This window comes from Onychostoma macrolepis, chromosome 14, assembly GCF_012432095.1.
Source record: "Onychostoma macrolepis isolate SWU-2019 chromosome 14, ASM1243209v1, whole genome shotgun sequence".
Classification (NCBI taxonomy): domain Eukaryota; kingdom Metazoa; phylum Chordata; class Actinopteri; order Cypriniformes; family Cyprinidae; genus Onychostoma; species Onychostoma macrolepis.
The window spans coordinates 13,642,844-13,660,751 of NC_081168.1; the positions used below are offsets into that span (position 1 = coordinate 13,642,844).

The 17,908-nt window shown below is 38.3% G+C and overlaps 1 protein-coding gene across 1 annotated transcript in view; it reads right to left on the reverse strand.

Moving 5' to 3' along the window:
• The window catches only part of fgfrl1b (fibroblast growth factor receptor like 1b), a 38,658-nt gene extending 24,168 nt beyond the window's left edge, over positions 1–14,490 (reverse strand). Inside the window, exons 1-2 of the mRNA XM_058797062.1 lie at positions 14,225–14,490; positions 13,948–14,037 (exon numbers count right to left, since the gene is read on the reverse strand). Of these exons, the coding sequence (XP_058653045.1) occupies positions 13,948–14,020 (73 nt within the window). The 5' untranslated portion in view covers positions 14,021–14,037; positions 14,225–14,490. The remainder of the gene's footprint in view (positions 1–13,947; positions 14,038–14,224) is intronic.
• Between the last annotated feature and the right edge of the window lie 3,418 nt (positions 14,491–17,908).

Genomic DNA, 17,908 nt, shown 5'->3' on the forward strand with positions numbered 1-17,908 from the left:
ACAAACTCGAGGCCACTGATCTTTGTTTATATTCCTGCTCTCGGTGCTTTTCCCATCCTGACCTTTGATCTATTGCAATGAACCTAGGAAAAGTGCACCCGAGTTAGCAATAAGTGTGAGAGGACATTAAAAACAGCTAGGAAAAGAGGCCCTTCTGTCCAAGTTTTAAATTCCAGGAATGCTAGAGCTCACAACATGGGATCTTGGATTCGCTTTGCGACAGTGAAGTGCATCTCTCGCAGCTGAGGTTGATCCTTGTTGTGTTGGACACCTGTAATCCTGTAAAACACAAGCTAATCCTTCTTTTAAACAGGGGATAAAGAAATTCCCAAGAAGCCTCCTGTATCGAAACAGTGAACCGCCCATACACAGCAAATTGCACATGACGAACGCATTGGCCTGGTCTTGCACGAGGACACTGCTCCGACAAGCTCAGTCCACGGGAATGGGGAGAACAAAGGTGGGATGGCAGCTCTCAATCTCTCATTCAAAACGAGTTGCCCTCTCCCACCTGTGCAAACACTCCAGCTCGGTATGTCACAGGTACATAGACAAGAAGGGGATGAAACACAGTTGAACTCCCAGAACTATTCAAGCGCTGAAACTTTTTAACTAAGCTCAGATTATAAAAAAAATGTTCAAAGGCTTGGCGCGCTTCCTTTGTGTTTTAATAACCTCCTCCATAAATACTGACACTCAAAGAGCCGCATCGACGCAATACAGCACCGACAAATGCAGCTCATTAGCTGCTTTGTTTACGTAAACTGACTTTTCACCCACAAAACCGACGGCTTTTGTGATGTGAGTACACGTTTAACATAGATCATGAACTACAAAGAAAAGCCCTCAGACTTCAGAGGAGAATAATGGGCTAATGGTTCTGGTTTTCATCTGCGATTAAAAAATATGGGGTAAAATACAGCATCAGTTTTTGCCAGACTGGGTTCATGCTGTCCTGACATTAATGTTCTAGTGTGTGCGTGTGTGTTTGGACTCACTGCAGGACCTGATGTTATGAACATCATGTTCAAATTTAACAACTGCACTATTTCCCGATTGAAATGTGCTGGTTAACTTGCTCAGCATTTACAATGCCAAGGAACACACGCACATGTGCATGTGTGCGCACGTACACACACGCAGACAGAGGTATTTGCCAAATAATACTTTTTTGAAAACTCAGCTGCCACATAGGTACACTAAACAATGCTCACTTCCTGTGGCAAGACAAAAAATGTGTTAATAGTGAAATAACCTCAATCAACATCTTAATTATCTCTAAAACTGGGCCAAATTGGAAACACATGTACACATACAGGCAAACACACATGTAACATAATGTTCTTCTCAAAAGAGCTAAATATTGCCATTTCCAGATACATATTTTTTTTTACAGTTTTCTTCACAAGTGTGCCACATTTAACTGATACAGTTTGCAGCTCTTTCAGACAGACAGACAGGCAGACGATAACTCCATCTCCAGCGCACACAGACAGACAGGCAGATAAGAGCAGCTCTGGTTACAGCTGTTTGTATCCTTAGGCATTTTCAACTCTGTGCCAAGTACATAATTGTCTAACACAGGAACATGTACAACTCAATCCTAAGTGTAGCTCATGAAACTGCATAAATGTGCTTATAGTAATATGCAAGTAAAGTTATTTGAATAAATATTCTATAGAGAATCTATAAGAAGGCCTTATAAAAGAACTACACCAAAGATGAGCTACTTTACAGAGATGCATCAAGACGTTATTATTAAAATGTAACTGAAATAACCACAAATGTCAGGACATGTCAAAACACCTCCAGGGCCCCAAAAGGCCCCTGATGGTTAAATCAAACACAATTAGTAATAAATTATATCAAAACATGTTTGCATAGCTTACTATTTTAAATGTTTAATCACTGCTCCCCACTGAATTTGCATAGATTGCAGGACTGATTTAAAGTGATTTTAACCAACATTAAAGTTCTGTAAATAAAAAAAAAACACTGCTCTTTTTAACACAATAAAAGTGAATTGTAACCAGAGACTATCAAGCTCTTTAGAAAAGACAATAAATAAATAAATAAGAATTAATTAATAAATAATAACAATAATAAAAGTATTAGGAGACTATATTCTATGTCTTTTATAGCCATTTACAGTACATTTTTTAAGCAGACCCAATTGAAACAACAAGGACAGCTGGCCTTATTTATGCAATTTGCATATGCACATGTTTATGTTTGTCAGACTAAGACTGGTTACAAGTCTCATAAGTATGATATTAGAATGATGTTTGGTTTACAAGATTTTAATTTGGTCTCTTTAAATTTAAATGAGGTATCTTCCTCACAAATATGTTATGGCTTCAGAAAACTTGGAATAAAGCACACAAGTTACATTGACTAGTTTTATGGTGCTTGTTGTAATTTCTTCAGAGCTCATCATTCATATTCTGCTAAAATTTGAAAGAATATAGTGACGCAGGTTTGGAACAACATGAAGGTAGAGTGAACATTCCTATTCTCACTAGGGGTGTAAATCGGATGGTTCGTCATGATACGATACGATATCGATTCTCATACCCAGCGATACGATATTTGCTGATACCTCAAACAATTCTACGACACGATTACGAATCGATTTGTTACAGGAGTATATCGATCGACATTTCGATATTATGATATTATATAGGCCTACCTATTTTAAACAACCATCTACTTTCTCAACTGTTTACGTTAAGACATATGCCTAACCGACTGTATTTACTTGGATATTCGCCAAAACGCGCATTTTGATGCAATTTTGTCTGTATTGATTCATCCATGCACAAAAAATCAGAAGAGAGCTCAGTTTAGTATTCGCGCGGTGTAGATGCGGCTGTCTGTGTGTATGGAGTCAATTTAATGCCATATATATATATATATATATATATATATATATATATGCAAAAGAATAAAGTTTTGCAAAAGAAAATAAAGTTTTGCAAACAAAAGTAAAGATCGCAAAATAAAAATAAAGTATTGAGAGAAAAAAATAAGTTTCGCAAACAGAAATAAACGTTTCAGTCAAGCGTAAGCTCGTGATACCGTTTTCCCTTTGCGCTTCACTTTTCTGTGCGTTTCACTTCATGGCACTTCATTTCACTTTACTTCATTAGCTGGAGACACAGATCGCAACAGGTTCGAAAGTCATGCATGGCAAAGTGGAGGCCTGCGGGTGGATTCCAGGTATGTAAAGTTGATTGTTTACAGCTTAAGTATAAGCATAAGCTTCTTTTACAGCTGTCATTGATTTTTGCAATGAATTATATCTTAATTTTTGCAATTCTTTATTTCTGTTTGCAAAGCTTATTTTTTTCTCTCAATATTTTATTTTTATTTTGCGATCTTTATTTTTGTTTGCAAAACAATTTTTTTTAATTTATTTTTTGCTCAATACTTTATTTTTCTTTTGCAAAACTTTTACTTTTGCAACAATTCTTTTTTCTATTCTTTTGCATACATATGTGGCATTAAATTGACTCCATATGTGTGCGTGCGCACGCTTCAGATGTGTGCGCAGAAAAATTCTCACATAGCGCTCGACTGTTCCACAAACAATCCCGAGCGTCTTTTATGCTCGCCTTGTGCCTTCGGGCAGTCCTTTTATTGAGTCCTGATACGTGAGTTTGAACGAGAACACGCGCGTTGGCGGTAATGCATAGATGGACATTATGTGAAAATGTGGACAGTGCCAAAATATAGGTGCCTATTTATACTACAGATATCGATATTTTACGCGTGACATCGATACATCGTATCGTCAGACATCGTATCGATGTATCGATCCATATCGATGAATCGTTACACCCCTAATTCTCACAGAATTTGAATTATAACTTTATCATTATAGCTATAGTCCTTGGTGTGAATGGGCCTTTATTTATATTTGTAGTTTATAGTTAATTAACTAAATATTTAATAAACAAACACATAAGGATGTGTAGAACTTTGTGACTTACAGCCATTAGTATTCTGTACTAAACTAAAGCACAGGCCAACTAATCATTCAAAGTAAAGTATATGAAGCAGCCTATGCTTTTCCATTGCATTTGGCTTCTCTGTAACTTGGCCAAAGCAGCCAGAGACTGAAGCCTACATTACTGTTGTCCTGCAGAGACAGATCACAGACACAGCATGGCTCCAACAGAGCTGCTCCATTATCATTTGTTTGATAAGCAGGGCCCGCCTGCAGAGCTGCATTATCTGTCTAATAAACCCAGAGATCCTGACACCTGCTGAGAGACCAGCTGAAGGGAGAACTGCATAACTGAAGCCTGTTCTTATCAAAGCTATTTCTACTTTAAAAGGTAGATCATTGAGGTAAATGGGGCATGAGGGCCAGCATCTCCTGCTTACAACCCCAGAGTCTGGAACTGATTTAAATATCTGAGAGGAGAGAAAAATAAACCCTTTTCCCGATGTTCCTGTGGCTGCAAATATACCACGTTTTACCGTATCTGACCTCTTTAAAGAACACAATTCAGGCCTTTGATACATGTGCCACTCTAAACAGCTGGTACCTGCTATGACAGTTGGATACACAATTCTGTCTTTCATCGAACTCTACGACCGGTAGAGTGCGTAAAGCAGAACTATATTTATTAGAATGGATACGGTTTGTTTCACTTCAACTTCAAGTATATGCTCTGCAGCAGCAATCATCTGCCAGATCAGAACAAACGTCAAAAAAACAGACAAATGTCAAACTGCGCTGCTTATAACAGCCAGGCGCTGTGCCACGGGAACCCGAACATTTTCTTGGGAGGAAGCAGTCAGCTTCTTTCCACCAGCAGGAACGTTAGTGAGAAACAGGAAATATCTGACCACACGAGAGAACAGGGATGCAAGAACATTTCTCAAACCGCTGTGCTCACACTTTGTCTGAGCTGACTGCTGTGTTTGTGTATGTAAGGATTTCTGGAGGAGTGTCATGCAAATCTGAGCACAGTCCATACTCATAGAAACCAATGAGGTATTGAGATTAAAGCAAGTAGCCTACACTAGTGCACACTTATCCCTGATCAGATTCTTGAAATAGTCTATGTAAATATAAGCATTTTCACATTTTAGATGGATAATGACAGAAAAATCAGAATAACAGAATTCTGGTCAAAGCTATAGATTCCACTATATAAATCTATAAATTATACAAAGGAATATATTCTAATAATTCTTAAATTAAACTGCTATTCAACAGGCTTTTTTAGGACAGCTCAACCAAGAAGATGCTGTTAAAAAAAGACAAACAAGTATGTGAACAAGTAAGGAACAACCAAACAGCCTCCCAAAAAACACTTTTGTGTGCCTTACATCATTGATTCATGGTCTGCAGTTGCTACATCAAAATATGCTGACATTAACACCCGCCAAATGCAGGTGGATTTTAGCAGTGGCATGTAACACAGTCACTCCCACTAGCCACTTTTGCAGGTTCATTGCAAATGTGACACAGATTTTATGCAAGAGATCAAATGAGTAGTAAATATTAAGTGACTTATGTTGACCGTTTTTTGCTCAGTTTGGTTAACGAAAATAGTTCCAAACAAAGATCACAGGAGAACATCTCTGAGTGATACACAGTGATGCTTCATTACTGAATGATTCAGCGTTTTTGAATAAATTGCTTCAATGATTCAAATCCCATTCATAAAGACAGGAGCAACATCCAAAATTGCACACTCCCTACTATATACTATATAGAAAAACAATATGTAACAAAAGAAGTATGTACGTATTCATAGTAATAAAAGAGTAGGCAAAAAAAAAATACCTGGATGACCTACTACTTCTGACGTGATTCTGAAGTGTGCATTCAATGGACACTATCCCATGAGGCCACGGGAGAAGATTTATGAATTGCAATGATGTGACGCAACTGATGGTGGTAGGTCACTAGACAATGACAACATGGTGAATGTAGTATGTCCAAGTTGAGCCAACTTAAAATTTTAAGGCAACTAGCTTCAGCAGATTTTTGAGTTCTCAACATATTTTTGTAGGAGATTTCTGAATGGTCTCAACGTTTTGTTGTATAAACTTAAAACAACAAGTTGAGAAAACTCAAAAATCTGCTGAAGCTGCGGTTGCCTTAAAATTTTAAGTTGGCTCAACTTTTTATTTATTTATTTTTTTGCAGTGTACAATCATACTACACACATTCATAATATATAGCCTTGAACATACTCTTTTTGTGGTCAGGAAGTAATTACTTATTCAGAAAAGTACCTACCCAAGAGAGTATTCAATTTCGGACACAGACAGGCACTTGCTTCATTTTTGAATGAACCAGCCATCTGAATGACTCAATGACTCACTCATTATGACAATCACACACTTCCACCTACAAGTGGTTTACTTTCATATGTAAAAGTGGCCTTTGATTGCATTTTCCTCTCAACATGTCATATTTGTATATTAAATAACTGATTTAAAACACAAAAATGTAAGAATTTGATATGAAAGATAATGCGTATATTTAATAAGGTTGGGGAAAAAACAGCCCTTTACCTAGGTAAAAAATGACCTGGAAACCTGCAAAAAGTCAATTTTAGTATGCATAAGTCAACTTTAATCATATAAAATGTAATTTCCTATCAACCAAATTGAGGCCAGTGAAAATTTTGAGTGGCATTTTGGGAAACCACTAGCCACAGTGGCTGGTGAGCAAAAAAGTAAATCTCAAGCCCTAGTTATTACTAATTTGAAAATGCCATGTTACAACTAGCAGCCGTTTAGTTATTTGAGTAACTGAGATACAGAACACCTGTGCGACATTGTTATTATAAACAAGAAGTTAATGTTGAGTAACTTACATTTTAGATACAGTGGCTCCAACAATGAAAATTATTTCAAACAAAGCCACAAACTGTTGCAAGTTGCAACACTGATCAACGCACAGTTTTGTTGTTTTCTTTCCTGAATAATTCACAGTTTTAAATGAATTGGCTGAACAGACGATTCAATGACTCATTCATGAAGTCTCTTGTTTCATTCTTGAATGAATAACTGTTTTTGAATAAACTAGTTGATCTAGCAGGTCAATGATTCACTTAAAAATTTGTCGACAACTTGTCGAAGCGATGAAACCAGCGGAATGAATCACTAAACAGCCACATCATAAATGCATATTGACAGTCTATCTGAATAAAATAAAATAAATCTAAATAAATAAAATGAAAAACAAATTTCTACATTACTTACAGTAGCTGAAATAAATCTCAGAAATGCTGGTGTTCAGATGATAACACAAGATTAATTGACCATTCAATAAATATATTCAGTGACATCCACAGTATGAACAATGGCTAAATCCCGCTGCATCGTATCTTTTGCAAACTTGTGCTACAGTGAGGAAAATAAGTATTTGAACACCCTGCTACTTTGCAAGTTCTCCCACTTAGAAATCATGGAGGGGTCTGAAATTGTCATCGTAGGTGCATGTCCACTGTGACAAATATAATCTAAAAAAAAAATCCAGAAATCACAATGTATGATTTTTAACTATTTATTTGTATGATACAGCTGCAAATAAGTATTTGAACACCTGTCTATCAGCTAGAATTCTGACCCTCAAAGACCTGTTAGTCTGCCTTTAAAATGTCCACCTCCACTCCATTTATTATCCTAAATTAGATGCACCTGTTTGAGGTCGTTAGCTGCATAAAGACACCTGTCCACCCCATACAATCAGTAAGAATCCAACTACTAACATGGCTAAGACCAAAGAGCTGTCCAAAGACACTAGAGACAAAATTGTACACCTCCACAAGGCTGGAAAGGGCTACGGGAAATTGCCAAGCAGCTTGGTGAAAAAGGTCCACTGTTGGAGCAATCATTAGAAAATGGAAGAAGCTAAACATGACTGTCAATCTCCCTCGGACTGGGGCTCCATGCAAGATCTCACCGTGGGGTCTCAATGATCCTAAGAAAGGTGAGAAATCAGCCCAGAACTACACGGGAGGAGCTGGTCAATGACCTGAAAAGAGCTGGGACCACCGCTTCCAAGGTTACTGTTGGTAATACACTAAGACGCCATGGTTTGAAATCATGCATGGCACGGAAGGTTCCCCTGCTTAAACCAGCACATGTCCAGGCCGACTTAAGTTTGCCAATGACCATTTGGATGATCCAGAGGAGTCATGGGAGAAAGTCATGTGGTCAGATGAGACCAAAATAGAACTTTTGGTCATAATTCCACTAAACGTGTTTGGAGGAAGAAGAATGATGAGTACCATCCCAAGAACACCATCCCTACTGTGAAGCATGGGGTGGTAGCATCATGCTTTGGGGTGTTTTTCTGCACATGGGACAGGGCGACTGCACTGTATTAAGGAGAGGATGACCGGGGCCATGTATTGCGAGATTTTGGGGAACAACCTCCTTCCCTCAGTTAGAGCATTGAAGATGGGTCGAGGCTGGGTCTTCCAACATGACAATGACCAAGCACACAGCCAGGATAACCAAGGAGTGGCTCTGTAAGAAGCATATCAAGGTTCTGGCGTGGCCTAGCCAGTCTCCAGACCTAAACCCAATAGAGAATCTTTGAGGGAGCTCAAACTCCGTGTTTCTCAGCGACAGGCCAGAAACCTGACTGATCTAGAGAAGATCTGTGTGGAGGAGTGGGCCAAAATCCTCCTGCAGTGTGTGCAAACCTGGTGAAAACTACAGGAAACGTTTGACCTCTGTAATTGCAAACAAAGGCTACTGTACCAAATATTAACATTGATTTTCTCAGGTGTTCAAATACTTATTTGCAGCTGTATCATACAAATAAATAGTTAAAAATCATACATTGTGATTTCTGGATTTTTTTTTTAGATTATGTCTCTCACAGTGGACATGCACCCACGATGACAATTTCAGACCCTCCATGATTTCTAAGTGGGAGAACTTGCAAAACAGCAGGGTGTTCAAATACTTATTTTCCTCACTGTATATGAATATGCTTAGGTTGTGCTGCTTTAAGGTTTTATTTCTAAATATGATCTCCAGATTTGACTGAATATCATGATCTTGAAAGTACAGATACACCTGCTTAATTTCTAACTTCTCACAAGTAAAGCAGGTACTGGCAAAAAGTAGTATTAAAATATAAATATAATCAGGAAAGAAGTCTAAAATGAAAACAAATTTCTACATTACTTACAGTAGCTGAAATAAATCTCAGAAATGCTGGTGTTCAGATGATAACACAAGATTAATTGACCATTCAATAAATATATTCAGTGACATCCACAGTATGAACAATGGCTAAATCCCGCTGCATCGTATCTTTTGCAAACTTGTGCTACAGTGAGGAAAATAAGTATTTGAACACCCTGCTACTTTGCAAGTTCTCCCACTTAGAAATCATGGAGGGGTCTGAAATTGTCATCGTAGGTGCATGTCCACTGTGACAAATATAATCTAAAAAAAAAATCCAGAAATCACAATGTATGATTTTTAACTATTTATTTGTATGATACAGCTGCAAATAAGTATTTGAACACCTGTCTATCAGCTAGAATTCTGACCCTCAAAGACCTGTTAGTCTGCCTTTAAAATGTCCACCTCCACTCCATTTATTATCCTAAATTAGATGCACCTGTTTGAGGTCGTTAGCTGCATAAAGACACCTGTCCACCCCATACAATCAGTAAGAATCCAACTACTAACATGGCTAAGACCAAAGAGCTGTCCAAAGACACTAGAGACAAAATTGTACACCTCCACAAGGCTGGAAAGGGCTACGGGAAATTGCCAAGCAGCTTGGTGAAAAAGGTCCACTGTTGGAGCAATCATTAGAAAATGGAAGAAGCTAAACATGACTGTCAATCTCCCTCGGACTGGGGCTCCATGCAAGATCTCACCGTGGGGTCTCAATGATCCTAAGAAAGGTGAGAAATCAGCCCAGAACTACACGGGAGGAGCTGGTCAATGACCTGAAAAGAGCTGGGACCACCGCTTCCAAGGTTACTGTTGGTAATACACTAAGACGTCATGGTTTGAAATCATGCATGGCACGGAAGGTTCCCCTGCTTAAACCAGCACATGTCCAGGCCGACTTAAGTTTGCCAATGACCATTTGGATGATCCAGAGGAGTCATGGGAGAAAGTCATGTGGTCAGATGAGACCAAAATAGAACTTTTGGTCATAATTCCACTAAACGTGTTTGGAGGAAGAAGAATGATGAGTACCATCCCAAGAACACCATCCCTACTGTGAAGCATGGGGTGGTAGCATCATGCTTTGGGGTGTTTTTCTGCACATGGGACAGGGCGACTGCACTGTATTAAGGAGAGGATGACCGGGGCCATGTATTGCGAGATTTTGGGGAACAACCTCCTTCCCTCAGTTAGAGCATTGAAGATGGGTCGAGGCTGGGTCTTCCAACATGACAATGACCAAGCACACAGCCAGGATAACCAAGGAGTGGCTCTGTAAGAAGCATATCAAGGTTCTGGCGTGGCCTAGCCAGTCTCCAGACCTAAACCCAATAGAGAATCTTTGAGGGAGCTCAAACTCCGTGTTTCTCAGCGACAGGCCAGAAACCTGACTGATCTAGAGAAGATCTGTGTGGAGGAGTGGGCCAAAATCCTCCTGCAGTGTGTGCAAACCTGGTGAAAACTACAGGAAACGTTTGACCTCTGTAATTGCAAACAAAGGCTACTGTACCAAATATTAACATTGATTTTCTCAGGTGTTCAAATACTTATTTGCAGCTGTATCATACAAATAAATAGTTAAAAATCATACATTGTGATTTCTGGATTTTTTTTTTAGATTATGTCTCTCACAGTGGACATGCACCCACGATGACAATTTCAGACCCTCCATGATTTCTAAGTGGGAGAACTTGCAAAACAGCAGGGTGTTCAAATACTTATTTTCCTCACTGTATATGAATATGCTTAGGTTGTGCTGCTTTAAGGTTTTATTTCTAAATATGATCTCCAGATTTGACTGAATATCATGATCTTGAAAGTACAGATACACCTGCTTAATTTCTAACTTCTCACAAGTAAAGCAGGTACTGGCAAAAAGTAGTATTAAAATATAAATATAATCAGGAAAGAAGTCTACAATGAAGTCATTTCTCTGCCCTTCCAAAATTCTAGGGAACATGTGTTTGTCACACAGTAATGATCTTAACACAGTGCCAAAGTGTCATTGGAAACACATCCAGTAACTGTCTTGCCTTAAGCTCTATATCGTGTTTCTCCACAACATAATAGTCACTTCACCCAACAATGAACCCTCTTAAATGAACCAAGTGCAGTTGTGTCTGACAAAATCTATTAAAGCACAAAGGGTTTCCTGAAACATTTCCTAATTGTTTATTGAATATGTAAGGAATAATTGATGACGGGCTGTTGGATTATTAGAAAAATAATGCACACCCGAGGTGGTGATGCGGTCACGACGCGAAGCGGAGTGGCCGTTACACCTCGGGTGTGCATTATTTTTCTAGTATTTCAACGGCCCGAAGTCAATTATTCCGCTTATACTACGGTTGCCACACCTCAAGACATCGATCAGATGATATATTTCAAGGCATTCGTCCAGTATTTCTACTTAAATCGCTATTGTGAGTAGGATTATTTCTTCCGCATCTCATCCAGTGCCTCCGTTGCTAATTCCAAAACGTCATTTTAAACCTAGTAACGGAGGCTTGAGCCGTTGATAACAGATTAATGCAGTTAATACAGTTAATAACTAAGTTATGAGAGAGAGAGAGAGAGAGAGAGAGAGAAAATTACCTCTGTGCGTCTCTCAATAGTTTTCGGCAGCAATGTCTCAAGTTATAGTGAAACTTAGTTCCTTTTGTTCACGAACAGCGCCGTTGTTGTTACCTCGCTTATGAGAAGTCATGTAGTTTTTAAGTTGTTTACTGATAAAATCGTCAGAGTAGCGCTAACAACATTAGCGCGATGTATGTGTGTGTGCAAACTGTAACTGTTATGTGTGTGCGGCTGTGAGGGAGAGAGAGCGGGAGAGATAGAGTATGTGCTTTCTGTACATAATAAAGCGTAATTTTGTGGCAAAAACATGGACATGATCTGTCGGTTTTATCATATTGATTACTATATTTATTTATTTGGCCAGTGTCGTTGTGGGTCTTGGTTATTTTGCTGTTGTAAGACCTTTGAAATAACAGAAATCATTTGGTGAAGTGATATGGTCATGTAATGCGGTCAAGAGCTGCCTGGAACTACGTTCGCCGTGCGTTTCCCTGAAAATAATTGCACACCTTAGAACTTTCGTCAGCCAATCAGATTCAAGCATTCAACGACCCCGTAGTATAATACAGCTTGAAGAATGCCACTGTTTAGCATATCCACCAACATACACCTCATTAAGCTACCACTGCAAAGCCAGTTTACTCAGATGCCATATATCTCACTCCCGGTTCCTTTATTCCCTACTTTTAACACACAGATAGTGGGAAAACTGGGACCCAGAATTCCAAGAATGGCTGATAGGGGAAAAGGAAGAGCAATCCAAGGACAACACAGATTGAGAGCCCCCCAAAGAAGCACACAATGAGGGCTAGAGTAAACAAATGGACCAATAAACAGAGAAGACAATGGATTGTTTACTTAGTAGAGGTCAGGCTCTGACTTGTAGGTTAACCTGGCATTCTTATGGGCGCAATAATAGTAATCACCTTTAACAGAGTAAATACCACAGTTAACTCATCCAGATTTATTATGCCAGACCAAATAATGTTGTTTCAGATAATAGTGACATAAATAAGACCATAAATGGCTAAGCCACCATAAAAGATAAACAGGTCTAGAATCCCAGTATGAGTATAAGCATAAATTTTAAAGGAATATTAATCAACGATAATACAAGATGAACTAAGATATTGCACAACACACAGAACTGGCTTTTTCTTTCTTTCAAACACATTCATTTATTTCCTCTGAGAGGCAGTAAAATGTCCTTTGGGCTCCCAGCAGGGTGATGGCTCATGTGGAGAAGGTCCACACCTTTCTGACTCAACTCTCCGATGCACAATCTCCAGCACAGTAGGTGTCATTAGTTAGACTTTGATTTATGTAAATTTCGTTTCAACTTGGCAGGGAACACTGAATTATGTACCTCTAAATTTCTGTTACAGTTCAAGGAACAGGGACCTCTTGTTTGGTCTGAGACACCGCAGTGCAGATATATATGTGAGACTTCAAAAGAATGACTTTATATGTGTCTGCTGTAAGTCTGCTGTGCCAGTAAATACGTCCGGCCCGTTCCCTGATGTGCTTAAAGAAATCAATAAACAAATTGGGCAGCAAAAGGTCACTTTTTAATGTCTTGACCTTATAGCAAACTAAAATGAGTTCAATAGCACTGTAAAAATGTTTTTTTTTTTTGTTATGCTATAATAACATCTTTGATTTAATCAGTTATAACAATAACTAATATTGATACTTATTAACTAATAATTTCTACACTATTTTATTTTCAGTTTTAACAAACTATGCAAAATTGCATTGAATTTATCACTACAGATTATTGCTTAAGTGTATTAAAACAATGCATTTCAATTATTTTAATTAAAGTCAATTATAGGCTAGTGCTAGTTTTCCCAGGGCAAAATACAAACACTTTTTTTTTTTAACCTGTGTAAAATACAGAAAAAGTATGTGATTTTATTGATGTATTTATTTGTGAAAATATTTGAACAGTTGAATTTCTTAGTTTAGAGTTCAGAGAAAGATAAAAAAAATCAAGAGGCTAAAGTGAAACATATAAATAATGATCTTCTAAAAGTTACACTGTCTGAAATACGTTATTTGTGAGCCAAGAATATAATATCAGCATTAGACCGCTATTTATTTTTATTTTTTTGCCTTTATCGTCAAAGGAAATGACCTCTAATTATGTCCTAATGAATGAATATAAGACTGATAATAGACAACATGACTCACCTCTCGCTTCACATGATAACGCCACGATCAAAACCCCAGTGAGAAAAGTCAAGCTTCCTCTCTCTGGAAACATTTTATGATGACCCGTCACTAAAAGAAACCATGAGAATCATAACGATGGAGTTTTACTCTACATAGCCTATAAACTGCGACGCGACAAACTAAAACACAACAGCAACTTTCCTCATGAGCTCGTTAGTCGCGTCGCGTTTAGGCGTTAGTAAATGTGGTGTAAATAGAGCCTGATGAAAGTAGTGTTAGGGTATTGAGTACTTACATGTCCGCCGAAAGCGATTTAATACTATGAGTTAATCAGTTTCTTATAGAAGGATGAGACGAACACTCTTGAGCAGCAAGGTCTTCAGATTTTTAGTAGCTATACTGTCCAAGAGAAGAAAAGTTCAGGAGTACTTAGGTTCCACTCGCCTCTTCTCTTGACATGACCCGTCAGCATCCCTGACCGTGGAGAGAACTGAAGATCTACAGCTGTGAATCACAGCAGCACTCCTCGAAGCCAACAGCTGGAGACCGGCAGGAATTAAACATGAGCGCCCCCTGTATGCGCACCGATGCCAACACTACTCCACTACACCTGTGCAGGGGTCCAGCCATGGCAATCCATTACCATTAGAGAAAATACTACAAAACAGTTAACAGTTTCTTTCTTTCTTTCTAACAAATAATTTAAGTAGTAGGCCTACAAACAAAATAAATACATTTTTCTCCAATTACACTATTATACTATAACCACCTGCAACCGAGTAGCAAATAATTCTTCATGGTTTTGATCCAACTAAAGACTTACTTTATACTTTTTTTTAAATTACTCCGTATTTGCTGCATTTGAAACATCTCAGCAAATTAGTTTAAAAAAAAACAACTTACAGTGTTTGATGGTTAGGCCTAGTCTTGTCTTGTTTTCCTAAAACATTTACCTTTAATGCAAATTCAACTTAACTGATTAATGATATTTATTTAAAGGTAAACCATGTTGTCTGTTATTTATTTATTTGACTTTCTTACCCTCTTGGCCTACTTGTTCTACACCTTAACCCTAAATACAAGCACATACATTCATCTCTCAAGCATGTTCTGAGGTCGAGCTTGCTTTATATTTTATTACACTTCTCCGCCACTAGATGGTGCTCTAAGTATGCGTGATGTCTCTAACCGCCTTCAAGACTCCATTCCCATCAAAATACATTATGTTTAATATTCCTTGAGCGCCCTGAAGAGCTTAGATATTAAAAATAAATAAAAAATAAAAACGTATTTTAATGGTTCAGCCTAAGACCAAATTGTTATCTATATTTCATTGGCTTTTTTTGTGAGGGTTGTTGGCTACAGCAACATATTAGGCCTTAGTTAATCATTTGAATTCTGATTTAAACAACAAACACCAAAAACATTAAAGGTATACAGTACTTCACCCAAAAATGAAAACTCCTAATTGTCCTGTCCAAACCTGTATTTACTTGATTCTGAACACAAAAGAGGATGTTAATGCAATCAAACAGTTTTAGTGACCACTATTCCAGTGTTTAAGCAAAAATATCTTCCATTATGTTCAACAGAAGAAAAAAAAGTCCATATAGTTTGGGAACAGCATGAGGGGTGAGTAAATTATGACTGTGATTTCATTTTGGGTGAACTATCCCTTTGATCTTATTCTACCAGACAAGATGTTTTGACTGTAGTTTTGATTTTCACAAATGCATTTTTATGGTATGCCACAACTGTGTCTGACTTTTCAAGAACTGTTATGTTCAACTGGTTTACTCCACGTCTATCTCCACTGCTGTGCAATTCGATGTCACTGCAACCTCTTCATGAATCAAAAATGTGCAGAAGCGGGGCTTACGTGGCTTACGGTTTCCTCTCCTCCTTCCCATCCACATGGTGCGGATTCCCAGAGCGATCTGGCGCTGGATGAGAAACCTCACATAGGTCTCCCACCACCCCCGTGGCCCCCTGGCAGTCCTGCTCAGATATCTGGGATGAAGATGTCCTCAGTATCCACCCACTCTGTATTCTGAAGGTGGGAGGTGATTTAACAGTGCTTTGTAGCCATAGGAGAGTCTGGCTCATTTCCTCTCTGGTCTCATGCAGTTTTCTCCTCTTGCTTTTTGGATCACCCAAAAGTTGCATTTGGAGTTTTACGACTCTCAGCAAGTGCTTGCATGGCTCAGCACTTTACAAACACATACACACACACACACATACACAGACACTCTCCTTCTATTGTCTTGTGTTGTTACAATGCTGTTTAAACTGCTTTTCAGAGGTGTTTCAGTAACACAAATTGCACAAGGCTGACTAGACACTGGCTGAAAGGAACTGACTGCTCTCCTGACATGATCGATTGAAACTCTGTGGCAATAGACACACTGAAAGGAAAATGTCAAAACTACCAGACGAACACAATAATTTGAGCTGTTTGAAGGCATTTAAAACCTTAGGTTTGATTGCAGACAGATCCAAATTGTCACAGGCTTGGTAAATATTGACAGTGCTCCCATCAAGACCACCTGAGAGAAGCTTAGATCGCAGCAGCTGAAAATCATCAGACAAAGGCATCTTTCTAAGCGGGCTAGGTGAGCCGATGTTTTGTAATGTGGAGAATGTGCAGCCTTGGCAGTGAGTGCGACAGGAGCTGCTGCCCCATTTAAAAATGCACAACTGATTGATGGCATGAGATGGTTTGAAATGTAATCTCCCACGACGAAGCATTTATTTGTAAAAATATCTAAATAAAATGAGAGAAAAAAGCGTGAAAAACATCTAAGCATCACGCATCTCTGCTTGAGCCACTAAGGAAGAGAGGGAATGCAGGGTAAATCAGGTTAAGGTATTTGAAGCGCAGATAAGAGAGACTTGAAGATTGAAATCTCTGCAGTGTGTGTCTGTGCATGTTTAAAAGCAAAGTCCAGACAGACAGAAAATGCTCTACTCTAATACACTGTTCATCATGTAAACCAAACTGAAACATAAAATGTATGTGTTGCTGACATTTTGACATTGTAATATTACATACATGACATATATTCTGAAGATTGGAGTAATGGCTGCTGAAAATTTAGCTTTGCCATCACAGGAATAAATTACATTTTAATATGTATATTCAAATAGAAAACAGTTATTTTCAATTGTACTAATGTTTCACAATATCATTGTTTTTTACAGGTTTTTTATCAAATAAATGCAGCCTTGTGAGCATTAGAGAATCAATCAACCAATCAATCAACCAATCAATCAATCAATCAATCAATCAATCAATCAATCAATCAATCAATCAATCAATCAATCAATCAATCAATCAATCAATCAATCAATCAATCAATCAATCAATCAATCAACCAATCAATCAATCAATCAATCACTCACTCACTCACTCACTCACTCACTCACTCACTCACTCAGTCAATCAACACCAAAAGTTTAAATAGTAGTTTATAAATTCTCTAAGGTCATTTGACAATATAGCTTAAGGAATTATTGCTTATTATCTACTTGGTTCAAACAATAACTAAGCAATAACCAAGGCACAGTTAAGAAAAAGACAGTGGCATGTGTGTCACTTCTGGCAGACGAGAGCCACTCTCATAGTTTAGATAGTCTTAGCTTCACATGCTGGGTTCACAGGTGACAGGTGTCTCTATCTGCCCCTCAGAAAGTAGAAGGAAGATAGAGGAAAAGGGAAATCTGAACTTTACAGAGCTTTACTCTTAACCCCAACAAACCCCCTCCCGTGTCCTCCATATACACCCTACCTTCCCTTGTAACAATGATCTACCTCATGTTGAGAGTCACTTGCTGATAAGCCTTCCATTTTGCCTTTCAACTTCTGAACCACTTATTTTTACCACAGTTTCTGAAGAAGGTTTGTAGCAAACACTGTCCTTAACTTCAACTTCCATGTGTCCTCTTGTTTGCTGTATTACTTCCCCTTGCATTCTTACTC